Raw genomic sequence first — 22,556 nt, forward strand, 5'->3', positions numbered from 1 at the left:
AAGGTCATTGAACTGTTGAATCGACAAATTTCTAAATGCAAATACACGGGGCAACCGGTCAGAAACCACAGTTGTATGTTGATAAATGACAGAGAGACAAATGAAAATGAACAAATAAAACTCAATAAATAGTTATGATAAATACAAATTATATCAATAGATTGCCATTGTTACAAGCAAAAGTTTTATAGCTGACATAAATTTAAAAAAATTTGATAAATATAAGTAAAGCGAAATAAGGAATTATTCGAAGATATGCCATCACGGATCCTTGGTTTATATCTTTATCCTTATTTTAAGCATTTAATGCATTTAGTTTTTTTCCCCTCAGTTTTGTATATCTTTTAGTTTTCAACTTTTCTCAAGAACGCCAGGTTTTTCCTTGTCGCGGTCGTGTCGTGTAGGCTACTTTCGTTTCCAAGCTGCTCTCTGTCAGTAATAACTGGTCCTTTACATGTAAGAAAGAACTGAGTACTAGCACACGAAGGTGTTGTTGTCGGCCATTTTAGAAGTTTAGTGTCATCGACACAACCTTATTTTCATAGGATTTTTGCACGATCACCTGGAGAAATATGTCTGATCGGAAAGCTGAGTTAGAGAAAAAGCGAAGGCGCTTAGAAGAAATCAAACGAGCTCGGGAAGAAAAGAAAAAGGTGAGAGTTCGCCAAGAACCAGCGCTGTTCAGACTTAGTGATTTCAACTTGCTGTATGTACAAAGCTGATTGGTTAAATAGATCTTAACTGTTCTTGTTTTGGTGCAAATATAAAATGTGCATCAAGGAGATTGCATCAGCTAGAAGGTATACGTACGATTTGTTAATACGAGTACTTGTATGTACGTAAATTTTTAAAAATTGATCGATAAATCATAGACTGTTGAATGAATATGATCGATTTACACTTAATACTTGGTGGAGTGATTGAATATCGTTCTCAAAAAGAAAGTATATTTGTGTTCATTCCGCCTATCCCGCTACAAGAAACACTTATTGTCAAATGCAGATGGGTACTTGTAGCTGGATGTACATGTACAGTGGCAAGAATCTCAAGTGCTTAGTCGGGGTGCTGAGAATAACATAAGAACCTCAAATGTTTTTTTTTTGGCTGTCCACTTGCTGAAATTGTCGTATTGAAAGATTCTCCAACATTTTTAATCCAGGAAAGTAGTCCTGTGTTGCTTTGATCTTACTTAATCACACTCAATGATGGGTTGAAAGAGAGATAAAAAGAAAATATACTTAGCCAACAATTAAGACAGAGGACTCAAATAAATTTAACATGGTCAATTTCTCTAGAACCTGAGATCTTATTTGCTCATGGTGATTTTTGCTGTTTTTTCTTTCTGGTTGGTCTTTATGATCACTGTGGTTTTGGTCATATGAAACTTGTTCATGGAAGATGGTACAAAAATTGTGTTATATTTAAACTCTTTTGTCTCATCAAAACTTTTTTTTATGTTGACATGCTAATTATCATTGCATTCACAATTACTCTTTTCAACATATTGATATTGTTATCCTGTCTCAGTGGTTTTGCTAGTGGTAGGGACTGAAATCTGTCATTTCTCCAATTATCTCTGGATAGGTTGCTTTTTCTTATGCTAGCAGTATGTGGGGCATTTCTCATATATGAGCGTAGTTATTAGATAGCTCTCTGTTTCAATTATGGACTGGAGCATCCAATTTAAAATCATATCTGGCTGTAGGGTTTGATTCTGTTTGGGATAATCCAGGGGTTAAATAGGTTTTTCCATAAGTGGTTGACTGATAGTGTTATAGGCTGCTGTACCAGAAAAGGGGCTGTTAGACAAAACCCAAACACATGCAGGCTAAATAGAGGTTGTAAGAGGTCTTACAAGTGCAGAAGACTGTCCATAACCTGCTTTTATGGAAACCCCTTGGTAATCAGATTTCTTCTACTTCATGCCAAAGTTGTTGTACCTCTTCGTTTATTTGTTTTAATTTCCAATTTTTATAACTTGCAGCAAGAGCAAGAGCAAAGCAAGACAGCGGCTGCACCAAAGGGTGGTGCCAGTGCTACTTCTGCATCAACAGAATCCAAAGAGACTGATATTGAGAGGAAAAAGAGGGAAGCTGATGAGCTGCTCAAGGGAATTATTCCTGATGATGTAATTGATGGCACTGCAGGTCTGCATTGTTTCTTTTCTAAAATCTTTTTTTTTGTTTATCTTTTCAATGACATGAATACATTCGTGTTCAAAAGCCATCAACCAAGTTATGAATTTGTTTTAAATTCTGTTCATCTTGTGGACTAGTCAAAAGAGCACAAGTATCCTACTAGCCAGCTGATTGTGCATCATATAGTCTGTTCTGGTTTGAATCAATAGCAATACCTGAATGAGATATGCTCTCCTGGAAAATGTGAAAAAGTGAAATAACTAAGATGTGCATTCCTTTATTCTGAACCTGTGTGGAGGAAGTCCACATTACAGGTCTGCAGTCAGCATGAGAGTTAATGTTATGGTCATCAACCCTTTAACTCCCAAGATCTCATTGGTAAATCTCCTTACTGTCTGCCAAATGATTCTCATGATGTTAGTTGGGAGAATTTGGTGTGGGATCAATTAGTAATCCAATAATTGATATTTTTCTTTTCTCATCACTTGTCTGCATGATATTGTATTGATATGGTAAGGAGAAATTCTGTCTTGGTCACTGACGGGAGTTAAAGGGTTAAGTGCTTTGACCAGTGTAACAGTAGCTCCGCGTCAGAATTTCCACTGTTAGAAAGTTCTCAAGGTGAAGGGAACAAAGAGTAATTTACATCTAAAGAGAGAATCAGTTTTGTAGGGACTTCACTAAAGTAGGAGTTTGCTATCTCAAAACGAACAGTTTAAATCAGAAACCTTAAATGTGTGAGGGGTAATGCAAATGTAGTTTCAGGGTGAGAGCATAAGATTCAATTTTTTTTTTGACTCACATGCTCAATGTGTGAGACTTGTAAGCTCTGTATGACAAATATAGTGTGTGACATTCATTCTTGTCAAGTAGCCTTTCTGTCCCCATACTGTACATGAATACTTTAAGCACCAATATCACATATGAGTTATGTCTTTCATTAGTGTCTCCCCTTATACCAAGATCTACCAAAAGTGAAGGAGCCAGCCCAGGTAAAGATGTGACATCAAGGCCTTTGGCACACCAGTAAGTAAAACATGCTGCCTCCAATAATATTATAATTATCTGTTTATTCTTTTCTTTTTTCTTTTTTCTTTTTTTTACTTCTTTTGAATTGCCTATAGTTAAGGCAAGGAAGAAGTTTATTTCAGTCTCTTTATAAAATTAGACATGGTGTTTGTAATATTATTTAACCTTGTGTATGATATCGTGGTGGTTTTTCCATTTTAGGTTATTTCCTCTGTTCTTGTGTGCACTGATTAATTAGCAAGCATGAGAAGAGTAACTTGCATATTTTAAGGTCACATACAAAAGCTGTTTGTAGTTTATCAGAGGAAACCTGGAAAGAACATACATGTACCATCATTATACACATGTATTATCTTTTTTCTCTTTGGGGATTTTTCTTGGGGTTCTTCAGTTCTTGTCCCTCCATCAAAACTACAATTTGAAATTCCAAACAGGCCTGAGTGGAAAATACTTCATACTACCACCATACAAGTGTATTCTCTTTTCTGTCTTGGGGATTTTTTCTTGGGGTTCTTTAGTTCTTGTCTCTCCACCAAAACCATAATTTGAAATTCCAAACAGGCCTAAGTAAAATTTACTTTATACCATCATAGTACTGGTGTATTCTCTTTTCTGTTTTGAGGATTTTTCTTGGGGTTCTTCTGTTATTGTCCTTTCACCAAAACCACAATTTGAAATTCCAAACAGGCCTGAGTGGAAAATATTGTATGCCATCATTACACATGTGCATTTTTTTTTTTTTTTTGTTCAGCGTTTTTGTCATAGGGATTTTTCTCTGTGTTCTCCAGTTTTTGATCCGCCCCCCAAAACCATTATTTGAAATTCTGAGGAGACCTAGGTGCATGCATCTTGTCAAAAGACGAGTTTTGGCTCCTTGAAACTGCATGGACTAACAAATTGCCTTTTACCTGGCTTGTTGGTTAGTGGTGACAGCTGGCAAAGTTTGCCAGATTAAAAGGTGGCAGTTGGGGGCTGAATTTTTGATGTTACACACTCACAATTGTTTGATAGCAAATTCTTTCATCTAATTGAAAATATTTATATGTATACCTTACTAACCTGAGTATAAGGGACATTATAATAAAACATTGTATGAGCACTTTTTTATGTGACTTCTTTTCATTTCTTGCATCACTGTTTTGTAAACAGGAAGCCTAGTAATACTGCTATCCTTGTGCTGCCTCACTTTAAAATTTCAGCCAGTAGTTTAATTTCTTAGCTACAACCCTTTTTACTATAGCTAATTTTCCATTTCCCACCAGCCAACTCTATTTATCATTTATCAAATGGTCACTTACTTTCCCTTTAGAGAGAAGAAAAGGCCAGTGAAGTTGGGTGTATCACAGCTTACTCAGACAAATATTCCACCCAAGGTCAGTACCATCACTGTTTCAGTACATTTCTTTCAGCCACTATGCATATCACCTTGTAAAATGTACCTTCATTAGTGTTACAACCATGCTGATAAGCTACCAGTAATTCAAAACAAGTTTCAGGTAGTGGTGACTTTATATACTTACCAGGACTAGGTTATTCAAAGCTGGGATAACAAAGGGTTTGTGTGAAATCTAATTTCAAATCTGAAATCTTTAAAAGAAAATTCAGTTGAACTCTTTTTGTCCACAAAGGTCTGGATTAAAATTAAAATCAAACCCTGTGCTAGCGCTAATCTGCCATCAAACAATTGGGTCTTGGCTCATGTTGTTTAAGGCTGGGTTAAGAATTAATCCAGGGTTTGAGTGAAATCTGATTTAAGATCTGAAAACTTATAAATAAAATCCAGCTCTTCAATCTTTTTGTCCACCATTTTTATTTTGTTCTCCATTTTTTTTTTTTTCTTAAAAGAAAAGCAAAAATTATTCCAAAAAGGCTTTTGAACAAAGGTATGAAGAAACCTGGATTAAATTGTAACCCTTGGTTGGAGCTAATCCACTATCAAACAATTAGGCCCTGGGCCAGGTTGGGTCAAGATAACCCAGGTTTGGTGTAAAATTTGATTTCAGATCTGAATACTTGAAAGAAAATTCAGCATACTTTTTTTGGTTACAATTTGGTGTTTGGATGCTTTGAAGAGAAGAGATAAAATTTACCCAAACAGGTTTTTGAACAGAGGAGTGAAGAGAACAGGATGAAAATTTAAACTGGGGCTCAGAAGTTTAGTTTAATATACCCTTTACACCCTAACATCAGTATGCATATTGTCCATTCTGAATTTTTCTGAATTCTGTACATTTCCATGGGTTCCAACAAGAAAGGCAACAAATTTGGTGTAAATTTTATGTCTTGGGCATAGTACATGAATGCTGAAGAGAAATCTTACACACAGTGTGCAAAGATAAAAAATGCTGTGTCTTTTTCATCTTGACACTGAAAAATCATTCTGTACATTTTCATCAGGAACCAGTTTTGTATAACAAAGAAACACAAACTCAAAATGCAGAGCCAGAAGAACCACCTGGTGAGTTAAAGATTTTAAGAGTGTAACTTAGGGTAGCAGTAATTACAAGGTAGGGTGACAGAAGTAATTGCCTATACCACTGACCACTGAAGAAATTTTGAAAAACACCTAAAGTATATACATACAACTGTTTATTAATAAAGATTCCTAGTATTGGGTATTAACACACTGGGTAAACTGCAAACTTGTGCAACAACAAGAAGACACTTTGTCTGTCAGGCCAACCTAACATTTTCTGCAATCTTTAACCCTTTAACTCCCAAGATCTCTTTAGTAATTCTCCTTACTGTCTGCCATATAGTTATTTTGATGCTAGTTTGGAGAATTTGGTATGGGATCAACTAATAATCCCCTAGTTAATATTTTTCTCCTTTCTTGTCACTTTTCTGCTTGATATTCTATTGATATTTTAAGGAGAAATTCTGTCTTGGTCACTCATGGGAATCAAAGGGTTAATTGCCTATAAGCTTTTGATGTCCAGGAACCTCTGAAGGAGACAGTTCCTAGACCAGTTAAAGTGTACCTCTGCCATGGCTGACATTCCCTTTAACTCATCCATGAGCCCACAATCCTACTTGGGGAAGGCAGGGTGGAATTAAGCATCATACCATGTACTACAAGATGGTTAATGTGGTAAAAACTCCATCCAGATCATGGGTGGAATATGTGCCAGAAAAATTCAGAACCATCAGCCACTAACTGCTTCAATCCTCTATGTTGTTAACTTGAATAGTTAACATGAGCTGAATAGCAAATTCTTTAAAATTATTTATTGTTTATTTGATAATTTTTTTTAGATGAATTTGAGACTCCAGCTGCACCAAAGCCAAAGGAGACTGAAGCACAACCTGAACCTGAAGATGGAGGAGAAGATGGAAGAGAAGAAGGTTATTAAAGTATTTATTTTGTTTATAAGATATGACATTCAATCCATCTGATCCAGGTTCAAAGGATGGATGGATAATGCTATTCTTTGCACAGATTTGTCTTTTAGATAGTGCAGTACTTTTTATTAATACTAATCCATTGGTTTGTGTTATCCACCCTTTGAATTAGTGGTCCTATAGTTTTTACAAATACAAGAAGCTACTCCTCTTTTATCCTTTTAGTCCATCATTCTTAAAATCAAGCCCTTTGTAAAAAGTCCCTGGAATTTTTCAGTCTTTCAGTTGTTCGTTTTTGAACCAGATAGAACCTTCTTGTTATTAAATGAGGGAACATCACTTTTTTTCTTTGATTCTAATTCATTTCCTCCCCCTGCAGTGCCTGTCATAGAGCTGAAAAACTCCTTGAAATTTAGTTCTCTCTTTCAGTTTGTTGGCTATTTAAAGGTTTTTCATTTTTTTTAACCAGATTGAACCTTCTTGTAATTCAATGAGGGGAGGAAACTTCACCTTTTTTTCTATGATTCTTATTCATTTACTCCCCCTACAGTGCCTGTCATAGAGCTCAGTGATGAACAAAAGGAACAGATATTGAATTCTGGAGAATTCAGCAAGTTCTTTGATAAAGCGACAAGAATGATGGAAAGAGCCTTGTGTGAAACAGTTGATATCACATTTGATTACTCTGGTGCTGAGACAGAGGACACTGAAGGGTGGGTTTTTTTTTCTGGTAACCTGTTTATCCTAAGAGTGATAAATATGTAATTTCTCACAACAGTATCACCCCTGAGTCAAATACCAAGGTTATGAGAATAAAGGAAATGATTATGAACTCAAAAAGCTCTTAGTTGTTAAACAAATTCTCCTTTTTAGCATCTTAGGAAATGTTTAGAGAACAGTATGGAGAATATGCACACTGATCTCCCACGATCCAATTACTTATATCCTGACTGATTGTCATGGGTTCCTCCACTTTGTACTGGAGGATTCCATTTTAAATCAAGATAAAACTCTCTGGCTGACAGGCTTCTCTGCTCTCGTAACCTGTTTGGGAGATATTGAATTAAATTTGCAATGAGAAGTTACAATTTGATCTTTTCTTGTAGTTAAAGATTCAAAGCTTAAAAATCCAGGTAAAGCTCTGGTTGAAATGTTGGTCTATTTGGCCAGTAGGAGTCTTCTCTTAATTTACCTTGCACACTGCTTTTTTGAGTGCTTATCATTGCATTGGTGTATATTTATGAAATTAATCCCCCGGTTCTTTTTTTCTTTTGTCACAGAGACACACAGGCCTCTGGTAAACTCTCATTCAACCGAGAGTTCTTTGATGAGAGGTGGTCAAGGCATAGGACAGTGACTTGCCTGGACTGGTCAACACAGGTACTGGAGGATGATAATTTGTTGTTGTTTTTGTGTTCAGTAGCCTTCATTTAAAATTGTTTAATTTTGTGGAAGAAGAAAAATGTATTATAGAAGTTGTGGCGCCAGAACAACTCCAGAAATGCAAGATTTTACACCCTAAAATCAGTATGCACATTCTCCAAACTGTTTTCTAAACGTTTCCTAAGATACCGACGTGGAGAATTTATCTAACAGTCAAGAGCTTCTTCAGTCGTTGATCAGCTCCTTTATTCCCCTGACCTTAATGTTTGATTCAGGGGTGATATGGTTAGGAGAAATTAGATGTCGGTCACTCTTAGAGGTTAAAGGGCTAACCCTAGACCGCAAGTAGGCCGCCAGTATTAGCGCTTCAGGTTACGTGTTTCTCCGCCGGCGGAAAGATTTGTGTATTAGTGCCAGACCCCTTGAAGACCTCCGCCTGCTCGCGTCGCTCAAGGCTCATACTTTCCCACAAAACGCTCAAACTGAAGTTTTTACAGTAATCCCCTACCTAGAGGGAGTGAGTATGGATAAGCTTACAAAATTATTTGCTCTCGGACATGTATGTGACATGCGATCATTTTAATCTAACAGCAAAGTAAAAAATGGCGTAAATTGGTCACCCAAAGAGTTTCAAAGCTAACGTTTCGAGCGTAAGCCTTTCGTCCTTCGCTTTGTCGAAGGGCTAACGCTCGAAACGTCAGCTTTGAAACTATTTACAGTGGCCAATTTTCATTGTTTACTCAGTTGATAATACCAAATTACCTTGTTGTGCTCTCCCACCGACGCAGCACCACAGTTTCTTCAGAAACTTGTCCCCTTTATTTAAAGTAAAAAATACATTTACATGTACTTTGCATGTTGAGAGCACTGCATACAGATGTAACTTATACAGTGCTTTGTGAGAAGCATGATGGCATGACTTTCAGTTACGCCTTGTAAGTAACATAAATATGTGTTTGATGCATTCTTAGTACCCAGAGCTGTTGGTAGCATCGTACAACAACAATGAAGATGCCCCACATGAGCCTGATGGTGTAGCGCTCATATGGAACATCAAATATCAGAAAGAATCTCCGGAATATGTATTTCACTGTCAGGTGAGAGAGTTAGTTACTTACCGGTATGCATTTAATAGTTTTTGCTAAGAGTAGGGACTGTATTTTTTAAAAAAGCTTTAAGGTGTGCAGTAGCCTCAATGTTATAGCGGTGCAAAGACAGCCTAAGTTTAATCAACGTGAATAGTCCATTTTACAGTTTCGTGCTTGGTTGCCAAGCCTCTAAACGGGAGTGAGGCTAAGGGTGACCTTAGCTTGTTATGATACAAACCTTGCTGCTTTTCAAATGCAAATGACTTTGTCATCATGCTAACTTGATACTGGTCTCCATCACAACAAGGTCACCTTCAGCCTCACTCCAAGTCAAAGGCTTGGCAACTAAGTACACTACTGTAAAGGGCATCGCAAGGAATATCTATCATGCTGAATATAGGTGCATGTATTATACGTATCAGCTGAAATTGAAGCCCCCTTTGCCAAAACATGAAGTCTAGTTTTGATAAGTCGTGCTTTAATATTCCCTCTTGTTATACTTATGACTTGGATATGTATTTTTTAAATGGTACGCTTTCTTGTCCATCATGCAAAAATATCGCACATATATCAGGCGAGATTAGATATATTAGATATGTTAGATATAGCCTTAGTACTTTAATCCCACAGCTACCCTGTGTCTTTCAGCCATTTTTAAGACCATCGCGTTGAATTAAAGATCTGATAATTCCTTTCCATTTCAGTCTGGTGTGACGTCAGTTACCTTTGCCAAGTTCCATCCCAATTTAATCGTTGGTGGGACATATTCAGGCCAAATTGTATTGTGGGACAACAGAAGCAGTAAAAAGACCCCAGTACAGAGAACACCTCTCTCTGCCACTGCACACACAGTAAGTGAATTCTATATTAATTTTGTTTTCCTCCTAAGGTGTTTGGATGTCAGGGCTAAGTAAATGTCTCTAAAAAGTTATCTTTATTTTTCTGTGCAAGACCTCTAAGTGATAGCTGAATAAACCGTAACGATTCGATTTAGCGCCCTCGTTCCTCTCTCTAATAAGTGCCCCCTCCAATTTGATTTTGTGAATAAGCGCCTATTCTATTTGTGTGATAGCACTCTTAAAGTACTGCACATTGAGATCAAACGTGGTTTATTGGTTTCTTAAAGCCTCATTTTAAAAGCGATTGCCTTTGTCTTAGTTTCTCCACTATCACGTCCATATGAGTGTACAGTTATTTCTAACGACTGATCTCGTCTTCAAATCTTTCGGCGATTGCTTGGCTGGGTGTTCGAGCCAGGAAGGATTCAGGGATAACAAGTCCCGTTTTCCAGTCTTCTTGATCCTCTTCACATAAACAGCAAAGCTTTGTCTCGCACATTCTGCTGTTTCTCAAAAAAAGGAATTAACGCCCTATCCTTAATAAATCGAATCATTACGGTGTGCAAATGAATTTTCAATTTGTAGATTTGATCATACATGTATTTTATTCCCTTTTGTTTTTGGTACTGATATGTGCAAGAACGAGTTTCAAACTTAAAGGATGAACAGTGTATCTGTTGAAAACGGATGAAATTGAAACGCAGCATCTTCATGAACATTTTATCTGACTGTAAAGAGAAACAAAACAAGAAAACTTGTACTGTTTTGTTACTGCTGTTTTTGTTTGTTTTTTTCATAACGATTGTGTAATTAGATGATTTCTTTTCTCTGTGTAGCATCCGGTTTATTGTGTGAATGTGGTTGGAACTCAAAATGCTCACAATTTGATCAGTGTGTCTACTGATGGAAAGATGTGTTCTTGGAGTCTTGACATGTTGTCACAGCCCCAGGTGAGTCAGCGGTTATGTTAACAACTTACTTCAGCTTGTCATATCACGACAAAACTAGACTCTCAACTGACGAATGGTCACTCTTACTTATGTTGTGGTCAACTGTTGTCAGCGGCAACTGTCCGTCTCAGGACAATTGCCGCATAGTAAAACTGCACACAACCTGATGTTTGCTCTTTTGGGGAGGCTCTTTTATGGTTTGACCAACTTGAAAAATTTAGTTGGTAATTGCTTTTCAAAGTCCCCATTCTTAATCCGTGTTGGGGCGCTTTTTGATCGAGAGTCGTTAAACCAAAGCAACAAATCACAAGGACTAATGAAATGAAAAGAAATTTCTCGACCATTGTGAACTCAAAGTGACAGCAAGCAAACTGCTTTATGCATGGGGAAACGCAGGTTACCATGTCGCGATTAAATCTGTTTGGTTGAGAAAGTGGCGCTGGTTTTGTGGTCACATTCTGTTCTCTTTTTGGTTTACTTTTTCCTTCTCGGTGTTTTTCTTCCTCAGCGAATGATAATTTCAATCTTTTATTTCATTTTTGACCTTAAAATACCCCAAATGTTATGCTATAGCTCCATTTAGCACTTGCCTTAAATGTTCTTCCTTGCCATCTCTGTTTATTTCAGGACAGCATGGAGCTTCAATTTAAACAGTCCAAGGCTGTGGCTGTGACGTGTTTATCGTTTTTGGCCGGTGATGTCAATAATTTTGTGGTTGGGAGCGAGGAGGGCTCGGTTTACACAGCCTGTCGACATGGAAGGTAAGCTTAACTTGCGCATATTTGAGATTGTCTTGAACGCTGTACACCTTATTTTAAAAATGCAGGACATGCAGGAGAACGCTGGTGCGTAATCATCAAAACGAGAACTTTCTAATGAACGAAAATATATATTTTTAAACACTTCTTGACGCAGTAGAACGTATGAAAAGGTGACAGTGATAAGTAAAGTCAGACCTTACAAGGCAGAGGCACTGTGACAAAAGCACCAATAGACCGTTATATACTTTGTAAAATGTTTCTAAGAGTCGGCAATGCTGAAAGATTAGATGTATATGATGTGTTTAGCTTACTTTAGTGATAATTGCTCTGTGGTTTTTCAATATTAAGGGTGTTGGGGCTTTCTATGATCTTTCTAAAGCTTGAAGTGCGTGGCTGCTTTGAGCGGCGACACCGTGAGAGATACGGAACAGAAAACTGTGATAAGTTTCACCACTGGAAGCTACGTTGTTCATTTTCATGCTCCCGCCGCCTTTGTTTCCATAGAGCGCCCCCACCCACCCCCCTCCCCCCTGAAAAAACGCCAGCCATCAGGCTAAGGGAAAAAATAAATGAATTTTAAGCTTTATCTGGATCAACGTAACGTATTAGCTCATTTTTCTACAACTGCGCATTATGTTTCTCAAAGAGCATTCGTATGATTCAACTGTTTCGGAATTGTGCCAAACTCAAAATGGATGAAATCCTTGTTTACTTATATTTTATAGTAAAGCGGGAATCAGTGATATATTTGAAGGTCATTATGGACCAGCGACAGGCATTGATACTCACTCGGCAGCAGGACCTATTGACTTCTCTTACCTGTTTTTGACATCTTCATTTGATTGGACCATCAAACTGTGGAGTCACAAGGTAAGGTTTTTAAACAGAAATTTTCGAACGACTCTCTTACATCTGCCTTTCTATTTTCCTAAGTCATTGAATGCTCGCCAGGAATCACGGAGTTCTAATCCTTTTACCGGGCAAGATGACGTTGTACAAAAGGAAAAAGGCACTGCTAACATTACAAGGATAAAAAAGATAACTGGCACGGGTTCGAATCCATTCTTGTAGTGGCGCTGCTTCACGAAATCCTCTCACGCTCCTCGCCGAGCCCGTGGAATGTCTGTGTACCCCTTCCGACAGCGAGTGAAGCAGGCTGGCTCGTCTCTCTCTGCGACTTTGTATAGTGTTTGTCCTACGTAGTGATTGTCCAGCAGCGCCATCGAGAGCCTGCGCATCGGCTAAATCCTCAAGGAGTATTTCGCTTCCCCTTCCCTTAACAAAAAGTTTTAAACATCTTTATTGACAGTGTTATATTTATTGGCAGAACCCACGTCCGCTGTACTCTTTTGAAGACAATGGCGATTATTTGTATGACGTACAGTGGTCCCCAATCCATCCTGCTTTGTTTGCTGCCGTGGACGGAACAGGAAGACTGGACCTGTGGAATCTTAACAACGACACAGAGGTAAAGTGGTTATGAACTTCCATTCTGTTTCAACGATTAGATTATGTACTCGATGTAGTTGATGAGGGCGAAGGCCGAAACTATTTTCATGTATAGAAATCGAGCGTGAAAAATGTAACTCATTCAGCATAAAGCTAAAAAGCTACATGAACCAGTCGTTTCAAACTGAAAAGCAAGATAAGCTTGTGTTTTTTACTGAATAATGGTACAAAGCGGTCACGTCATGTGCTGATAACTGGCAAGCGCACTTCACTCACCATCTATCACAGAATAGATAGCGAGTAGCGTAGCCAATCACAAAGCAGCAATTGTTGTAAATCGCAAGTAGAACTATACTAAAGAAGACATAACAGCATGCAGAAACGGCAGTATTTGACATGTTTCTCTCAAGGTAAGTTAACTCGCGTCCTTTTTACTGCAACTGGAACGATCAGCATTGCTCTACGTGTTTTCATTACGAAGCTTCATAGGTCATTAGGATATCCGTAGTATAAACAGGGCCCTATAGCTTGTGAAATTTCGGAAAAGTCTTCATGTGGAATGATCTTACGAACAGACCTTGAAATAATGTCGAGTCGTCGGTCAAACTTATTGATCGGAAAGCCCATTTTTGGGCGAAAAAAGTGACCATTGCGCCATATCGTTCTCAAACTCACTAATAATTCATGCTGAGAAAACAAGGGAAATTGCAACCGTGATGGAGGTTTGGATATGTGATCTTAATTATCATAAAATTTGGTGAACTTTTGCTTTGATTTTCTCCAAGAATTATTAATAGTTTGAGAAGCTTTATCAAACCTTCGAAAGGGTGTTTCACCCGATATCCAAACACTTTGAAATTGGTTGAAAAAAACTCGGCTGCGCCTCGTTTTTTTCAACCACTTCTCGGTGTTAAGATATCGGATAAAACACTCTTCCTCGTGTTTGATATATTACTTGAAAATGCCTTCCCCACCCCCTACATTATGATGTTTACATTTGAAAATAGTACATTTCCACGCCTTTAAGTTTATTGTTCGTGCAGCCTCGAACTCAATGCAGGAATAGTGGAACGCACGGTACAGCAGCAAAGTTCGGAAAAAAAAATTGTTATTGATATGATTGTCGTAATAATACAAGCTAACTCATGTGAATATTCAATATGAATAAAATATGTGATCAATGTTCGAGATGAATCATTTAATTGACATAAAAAGGGAATAAAACATAGGCGCGCGCAGGTATTGAATTTCTCTTCGAATTTCCAATATCGATATCAGAGTGAGCGTATCGAGCACTCAATCGGTGTGTAGGAAACATGGTACATGTACTAAGTTAGTTGTAAGCACTTCTTCCATCGGGTTTAAAAGTAGCTCTTTCTGTGGCACGCACTCATTTGAACTCATGATGCACCTTATTCGTGCTCATATTCAGTCAGTTGTAAAATTTATTATGCCAATATTACACATTAGAGATATGTTTCATTGTTGCGTAATCATATTCTTCCCGCTGCGACCAAATGTATTCCACGTGAACGCTTTTGAAAGTCTAGTTGCAATCTAATATGGCGTATTCTAAATATCGAAAAATCCTGTTCGTTTGTCGAGGGAATACTTGTCGGTCTCCCTCCGCTAAAGCGATTTTAAGGCATCTTTTACAGGAACGTGAAGATAGGAACGATTGGGAGATTGACAGCGCTGGAACTCTTGGTTTTCGTGAAGGACTCCTATCGGACGAACGGGGGTTGCAAGTGTTGAAGAAACATGAAATTGCTAGCAACCACCGAGCAAGACAAGTAAACGAGGATGATTTTCGTCGTTTTGATGTAATATTGGCCTTTGATGAGAGCAATGTGCGAGATCTGAATGAAACTTTTAAGCCAAATGATGGCACTGCGCAAGCGGAGGTTAAACTGTTTGGCACATATGATCCTAAAGGAGATTTGATAATACGTGATCCTTACTTTGGAGACATTTCAGATTATGAAATGATGTTCGATCATGTTTACAGATGCTGTGTGGAGTTTTTGAAACAGTGTTAGAGAAAGACTTGATGATGTTTCAATCACTGGACCAGTAATTTAGCTTTTTATTTTTACACACTGAAAAGGAAATGCTCAATTCCAAGCGTTTGTGGTGGGTGCAATGTGGATATCTCAAAACCGCAACACCGTGAAAAAAGAACATCAACGCCGCAATATGTTTTGTATCCATGCATGATTAAACACACACGCACACACAACTGAGTATATAGCAAAGCCATTCTACGTTTTGGAATGAATAGTGCATTAAGTTTATTAAAGGGCTTGAACTAGCGGCCGATCACATTGAAAAGGTCTTGTTAGGTCAAATCCTTGGATAGCACAGTCTAGACGGTTTTTCATGCCTGTGAAGCAAAATGTAATGCAGAGGTTCAGGTTTAAAATGTTAAAGGTTCGACATTATTTGCGTTTGTGAATAAAAGGGATAAAGACCGAATGAGATACTACCAGACCAATAATTTTTACTTTATTTTGTCCGCGAATCAGTGGGTCTTCATAAATAGCGATGTAAATTCGTATGTTTTGTTTGCTTGAATTTGATTGATGTCGCGTGACGTGACGTGAAAAGAATAACAATGCCTCTCAGTTTTTGTATTAAAACAAATTACGATTTAAGCTTATATTGTATCGGATATAACCATCGGGCATGAATTCTATTAGTAAGGGTTTCTTGATGTATACTCGCATCAGGTAGCTTGTATTTTTACGAGAATCAAGTAGATGGCAAGCTTCAATTTCATTTACTTCGTAACTTTGGTGTTGAAATTTATAATATGATAATCGTATGAAGGACATAGAACTGAAGCGATATTGATTTCACCGAACGTTGCGGCTTGGTGTAACGCAATTCTGATGCGGTATGTAAAAAAAAAAACCAAACAAACAAAGCTAACCACGTCTCCTCACTCCACCTCTGTTCGTCATCTTTTCTAGGTACCGACAGCGAGCACCAGCGCCGAATCAATGACGTCACTTAATCGTTTACGATGGACGCATTCTGGTCACCAGATCGCCGTGGGTGATGATGACGGTCACGTATTCATCTATGATGTTGGCGAGGTAAGTACTAGCGTTTTGTATAACACAGGCGGAGAACTTAGTAAGTGTGTTGACTACATGCTCACGTAGAGCAGGAAATAATTACTGTTTTAAAAGTATCGTGATCAGAAACTGTCAGTTGAAGAAAGTAAAATTTAATATTATGCACTAAGTTTGTAGGGTTTTTTTTTTTTTGCCTCTCTGAGTCGCGTAAAACGCCCTATTACTGAAACATTATCAGCCTTTGGGTATAGCAGGAGGAGAACTACGCTGTTTCATCGAAATTTCAGCTTACTTATTTCATGTTTTCAGAGAACGTTGCCTTCAAAATTCTACTGTTTAGTGCTTCATTGGTAACCGCCATAATGCTCATAGCCTACACACAAGCCCTTATAATAGCACTGCGGGACGGGTGTTTTTCCACCCGCGGAAAGATTTGAGACGAGTAGGGGGAAGGTTACCCAAGGGTCGGGCACCAATATCAGTGCAGTCCTCTCGCCTTGCGTTTGTCAGGGCCACATACCTACCCGCGGGGGTGGGGTGGGAGCGAGGCAGAAACGCCCGGGCCGAAGTACTAATAATGAGGGCCAAATCCTAGGGTGGTCTATCTGTGGTGATAAGAGATTCCTTGTCACATAGTTCAGAAGGTCTCAATGGGGTGATGGCTTAAAATTTTGGCTATTTTACGGCTAAATGTCAATATCAGCCAGCAGTGCAGGCGTCTTATAAGGGCGAGTTAACGTAAAGAAGCGCGCTTTCGTTTATTCAACCGGCCTTGTTTGATTTGGAGTCAGAGTCGAGGGTTGGGGAGTGGGCGGGAAAAGGCGAAAAGACGCGTAATATTCATTCCCCAACCCCCATCCCTCTCCCTTTTTTTTACTGTCTCTCATCCCCTGGGTACAAATTTCTTTCTCTCCCCAGCCTTCCGCTGCTATCTAAATCAAAGGTGACAGCCATAATTTTCGCTTAGAAAAAACTGAGCACTCGCTCCCCAAAATTACGCCCTCAATGCAGGCTAGTTTAATAACATTCCATTGTTTCCACCGGAAAGTCTGTTTTGGTTACCTCTTTTTGCGACTATCGGTTTAAATTTGTCAATTTACACTGAGTTTTTTGGCCGTATTACTGCTTACGTCACGGTTAAACCCATCGAGACTTATAGTTTACGCTTATTCTCATTTTTCTCTATTTTCTTGATTTGTTTTAGCAACTTGCTGTCCCAAGAGTGGATGAATGGTCAAGATTTCAAAACACCATTCATGAGATCCAAGCGAATGCCTCATCCAACATTGGCGAAATAGGCTCCCCTAAAATGTCGCCGTCCAAGATGCCATTTAGTTAATTTTATTTCCGCTGTAATTCTGAGATAATAATGCAGTAGGACTGTAATAGAACAGAACTGAGTCAGCCATTCTAGGAAGAGGACTCAGTTGTTTTCTCAGGGAGATTGGAATGAAGGTCGTGAATAGGGATGCATCATGTTCTTTATATTATTATTTGTTCAGGTTTTATAGATGTTAGACTAGTCTATCCACATTTTGCGTGCTGAAGAGAGAGAAATAGGTTAAAAGGTGTATTGTCCTGGCAGATGTAAGTTATATTTGTCCTTTTTCGGTTGATTTTAGCAATTTTCTGAAAAGTTTCGAATTTTGCCCGAAACGTACGAGACAACTTTAACTCACAGTATGAAAATGTGTCTGAAAATAATTTTGAAAGTTTTTTGGGTTATTGCCACTGTGGATAGGGCCTCAACAGTCACAAGTCTTAAATGTGTTGCCCATCGTGAGAGAATTTGACACGTGGTGATTCAATTAACCTGGAGAAGCTTTAGAAGTAAAATTTTATATATTTATGGCGGTCTACTGCAAGAAATAAAGATATCTGTCAACCATATCTCAAGAAATGAGTTGAAAGTTTATCTCACCGGAAATATGAAGCTTTTTATGGTGTGCTTAGTTAATTTTAGGGTGGGGGTGGCCGGCGAGCTAGTCTCCTTCGCGGTCGTTGTTCGGTCTCGTCACGCAACATTCTCTTTTACGTTGGTGGGGGAGAGAACGTTGCGTGACGAGACCAAACAATGGCTATGAAGGAGACTAATTGCGAGCAGGCCCTAGTCATCAGCAATCCAGGACGTGTGTTTCTCCGCCCGCCCGCGGGAAGATTAGAGACGAGACGGAAAGAGGTTTGTCAGTGGGGTCGCGTCAAAGTAACATTGACAAACAGGAGGTCGCATCTTCAGGTTTCTTTTACGAAGACGTCACGTGTACGGCCCGATTGTACCGGAAGTTGAGAAATATATTTGGCGAAACAATGTCGTTCCTAGACGGTCTGGGTTATATTCACGTACTTTATGTAATCCGATGGGGTCCGACTTACTCCTTTCCAAGTGTAAATTTCAGTAATCGGTCGATTTCGGAAATATTAATCGCATATTTGTTGTATTCGGCGTTGTGTCCATACAAGTTGTAACATCTACCGAACGGAGGACAAGCTGGGAATTAACATCTGTACGTACTACAATCGATTTATCGATTTTTGTTATTCTTCAATTTTAATAAAAACCTTTGCTGACCTGAGCTAAACGTTGGCTGTAGTCGGTTCCGTTTCTTTGTCAAGCCTAAGCATAAGAGGTTCTCCATTGTTTTATCATAAAAATTTTGCAAAACGCGATGCACGAGGAGGGGCGGGGGCGTAGGATAGAGAGGGGGCAAAGGCAGGGGCGGGGGGCTGACACTTGTTATCATTCAAACTTTTCATTGTAGGAAAAAGTGTCAGTAACAATGCTATGTTAAAGAAATAAAAAACGCGCCGAGTGTAATGTTGAGTTATATAACCACGCGGGAATTTTTTAAGAACACGAGAGAAGTGCAGAGAAGCACGAGCCGAAGGCGAGTGCGTCTCGCATCCCTCGAGTGTTCATGATTTTCAAGTTTGGAGGTGGATTGATTAATCGCACATTTTGCCCACGACAGAGTACATGTCCTCGTTCACATTTTCACTTCAGGGCAATGTCGGTAGTGGTGACTGACGTTTCGACAACCTGAGCGGACGTCATCTTCAGAGTCAAGTGACTACTAAGCACTTGACTCTGAAGATGACTTCCGCTCAGGTAACGGACAACAGTCCTTCTCAGGACTACACTCACCTGGACGATCCAATTACACTATTACATTTTACCTCGGGCTCAAACCATTTACTGAACTAGGGGAATTGCATCAAAACGGCGAAAAACAACCGAGAAAGCATCAGTTTTCCAAGTCGCGGGAATTGTGAAGTAAGCCAGTCGAGGTTATATTTAACAAATAGATTCCAAGTTGCCGTGCGTCTGTTCAGTAATAGATCACAGACGACGTCAAAATGTGGTAAGAACAAAAAAGTGTCACGATGTTCCTACCACATTTTGACGTCCTCTGTGATCTATTACTGAACAGACGCACGGCAACTTGGAATCTAATTGTTTTATATAATAAAAAGTTTTAAAAAAGTTTTAATGATGACGTCATCTATAGACTGTCCTCCAATAGATCATGAGTGAGTATCAATCAGAATGCGTGCATAACTGTGCTTATTATATAAATAACTAATATGCAAAGAATGATATATGTAGATAAAAATTAAGAGTTGTCACTAACAGTGAATGCTGATGTAGTTGTCCATTGATAATTTGATGTATACGTTGTGGTTCAATGTTATCCTTGGTTCAAATGTTATCTTCCTTTGTTTCAAACTCATTGTCATACATTACAATACCCAATTGCAACCCCTAGTCCTTTCCTATGATCCCTTCTCTAGCTGAGCAATCCAGTGCCTCTCTGTTCAGAAACATAATTGAAAGGGGATGGGGAATGCTCAATTATGAGCCATACAACAAGAGCTTAATTTTGTTGCAAATTGAAGCCTTCAAGTACATAATTCGGCCCCATTCAGTTGTAATTTATCCCAACCTCGAGCTCTGCAACTGAAATTAAATTTGTCAGTCCTGCAATCAGTACAGTATGAACAGAGTTCAATCAGTTCTTGAAGATCAGTTCCTAAAGAGCACTTCCTTCTAACAGCTTTGTTAATAGCATGTTTCCGATGAAGGTTAAGTACGATCAAGCAGGACTCAGTTTCTTGGACCTCATCTTATTGATAAAATCTTCCGTCGATCGCTTGACATTGGATTATTGTACCAAAAACCCCACCTGACACTCCGAATATTCCTATTGAATCCCTCTATATGAACTCAAATTTGAGTGCGCTCCTAACGTACAAGTTAACCTTGGAGCGGAAGGCAGTATTGGCCGCTGAAATCTCCTTCCTCATATGAAATCGAATCAAGCTAGGGCAACGACAACCTCATATTCGGCGCTCTTTTTCGGAAGCCATTAAAAACGTTGATTGAGCTCGCGCAACCCAAGTGCTTGACACCGGTCCTTTTTCTCTTGAGAGTTAGCATAATAGATTCAACTGAAAGGGACTTCATCGATGGTGGAAGCTGAATAATGAATATTCATCATTCTTGGTTTTTTTTTTTTCGAATTATTCATTATTCTTTTTTCAATTTTGTTTGGTATTCATTCTTCTCTATTCCATGAACGTAAGCCAGATTTTTCCTTGTTAGACTCGATGTCAGGTCTAATTCATGATTATACATTTGATTATAAGTATCACAGTGTCGCATCATACCACACGCTACTGCCGCACCGTGCTACACACGGCGATCTTTTTTTTCAAACTAAGCTGATGTTGTATTTTTCGGTGCTATGGTCATTATTATCATTATTATCATTATTATCACAATGTAATTTTCGCTTTAACGGAAACTAGACGCTCGAGGAGCGTTAACTCGGGCTTCGTATCGAGCGTTTTACTTGAACATTCACCACTGGATAGTTTGGCATAATTGACTCTAAGCAGGTCTCGCATACTGGGGCTCTATATTTATTCAAGGAGTCATCATTTTGTTCTTCATTACCATTTAATTTATCAGTTTCTCTTGCATCATACACCAATGCAGAATCACTATCTGTTGTTGCATTGTTTGATGTAGCCTGTTGATGTGTATCATTATCGTCTGCATCATTTTGTAAAGCCATGAGATAGCTATCAATATTGTTAATATCAACTAGTATATCTATGTACAATGGATTATGTACTTTAATTTGAACTAGTTAAGAACTTGCTTGAAAATAAACATGTCCTCTAGAATGTAACTTTCTTTTAAGCTTAAGTATTGTTATACCAGATCTGTCAGGTGGACAAGGGAGTTTATTATATGTCTGATCACATTCTACAGGTACATTGCATATTGCACCTTTAATTTTTCTCTTTTGTCCTTAATACATGACCACAATCTTCTCAAATACTATTCGTTGAGCTATTAGCATTTGTTCTAGTTTTTCTAGTAAGGATAGTTCTTTGAGTATTTCATCCACATACATATTATTCACCACAGCCTGGCAATTTTCCTTTTATGACCTTTGAATGACATGTGTTGCATATATACTGTTTTCCATCAAATGACTGTTGAATATTGAAATATGTTTGGCAAGGGTACTTCTTATTTATGCATGTTATTACTGATTTTCAATAAAGTATAGATTTCCTATAAAGTATAGATTTCACGGAAGAGCTAGGCTTAGATATTTAACCTTTTACTATTCAAGTTGCTTCCGTCAGTATCCGTATCCAATTCGCCGTTGTTAGCGCAACCTTCTAAGTTGTGTTCATGAACATTCTTGATTTTTTCAGCACGTGAGGTGTTCGTCTCAGCATCATATATAGTTAGTTGTTAAATCGGCTGTCACATTTTTGTTAGTATTTTCGTAGTTTGAATTCACATGGCTCATTTGTTATCTCGTGAGGACTAGTCTGAACTTTGCACATTTGGCTAGCTTTCAAGCTGTAGAGTTCATGGACCGGCCCATTCCGAAAACGCTCGACATCATTTTGTATGTGAGATGAGCATATAAGCCAGGAATCTTTACAACGCGGTCCTCACAAAACACAGTATTCTGTAAATTATGTTGTTTACGAAGAACGAGCACATGATAACACAAGTTGTCGCACTCTCATCCCCAGTTTCCGCGGTTTACGCAAGGAACGCCTTTACCATGACCCCCTTTTAGCGACCAAGAACGGCTTGCATTATGTGATATTATTCTAGGATACAAAGAATGAGAAATGTAGATAAACAGTGAATGTTGTCGATACAGTGAATGTTGATATAGTCGTTTTTTGATAACCTGTTGCATACTTTATGAACATATAAGTCAATTTTATGTTATGTTGATCGTACGTTAAAGAATAAAACTAAACAAAATGAGATTCTTCTACTGTTTTAGAGGAAAATCAATCCTTTCAATTATGCAACAAAACCCAGTAAAGGCACAAGATTCTTCTCAATAGAATATTCAGATTTTAGAAGAGCACAAAGACTTTATCAGCAAGAGTGGTTTTGAATGTGATTCTTCACACAAGCAAAGTCAATCTCAGGGGAAGAATGATCAATTTAAAAA

General features: G+C 38.4%; 1 protein-coding gene and 1 pseudogene across 2 annotated transcripts; both read left to right on the plus strand.

Annotated features, from left to right (window-relative positions):
• The first annotated feature begins 311 nt into the window (after positions 1–311).
• LOC113674650 (cytoplasmic dynein 1 intermediate chain 2) lies at positions 312–17,959 on the plus strand. Its single transcript, XM_027191137.2, has 16 exons — positions 312–653; positions 1,985–2,147; positions 3,083–3,164; positions 4,477–4,540; positions 5,565–5,625; positions 6,423–6,512; positions 7,060–7,222; positions 7,790–7,889; positions 8,864–8,989; positions 9,685–9,831; positions 10,656–10,769; positions 11,397–11,530; positions 12,256–12,400; positions 12,858–12,998; positions 15,952–16,077; positions 17,264–17,959. The coding sequence occupies exons 1-16, from the start codon at positions 573–575 to the stop codon at positions 17,396–17,398; spliced, it is 1,872 nt and encodes a 623-aa protein (XP_027046938.2). The 5' UTR covers positions 312–572; the 3' UTR covers positions 17,399–17,959.
• On the plus strand, positions 14,276–15,454 carry LOC113674651 (low molecular weight phosphotyrosine protein phosphatase pseudogene; annotated as a pseudogene). Its single transcript, XR_016179686.1, has one exon. The product of XR_016179686.1 is annotated as a low molecular weight phosphotyrosine protein phosphatase pseudogene (transcript).
• Positions 17,960–22,556: the final 4,597 nt, after the last annotated feature.

The sequence above is a fragment of the Pocillopora damicornis genome, chromosome 9, assembly GCF_964200805.1.
Source record: "Pocillopora damicornis chromosome 9, jaPocDami1.2, whole genome shotgun sequence".
NCBI classification, from domain to species: Eukaryota; Metazoa; Cnidaria; class Anthozoa; order Scleractinia; family Pocilloporidae; genus Pocillopora; species Pocillopora damicornis.

What these genes read in the sequence shown, in the direction of transcription:
- LOC113674650 (XM_027191137.2), top strand. Translation starts at nt 573, where the DNA reads ATGTCTGATCGGAAAGCTGAGTTAGAGAAAAAGCGAAGGCGCTTAGAA. An exon ending in AGAGCCAGAAGAACCACCTG is followed by an intron (nt 5,626 to 6,422) that starts GTGAGTTAAAGA and finishes AATTTTTTTTAG; the next exon opens with ATGAATTTGAGACTCCAGCT. An exon ending in TCAAACTGTGGAGTCACAAG is followed by an intron (nt 12,401 to 12,857) that starts GTAAGGTTTTTA and finishes ATTTATTGGCAG; the next exon opens with AACCCACGTCCGCTGTACTC.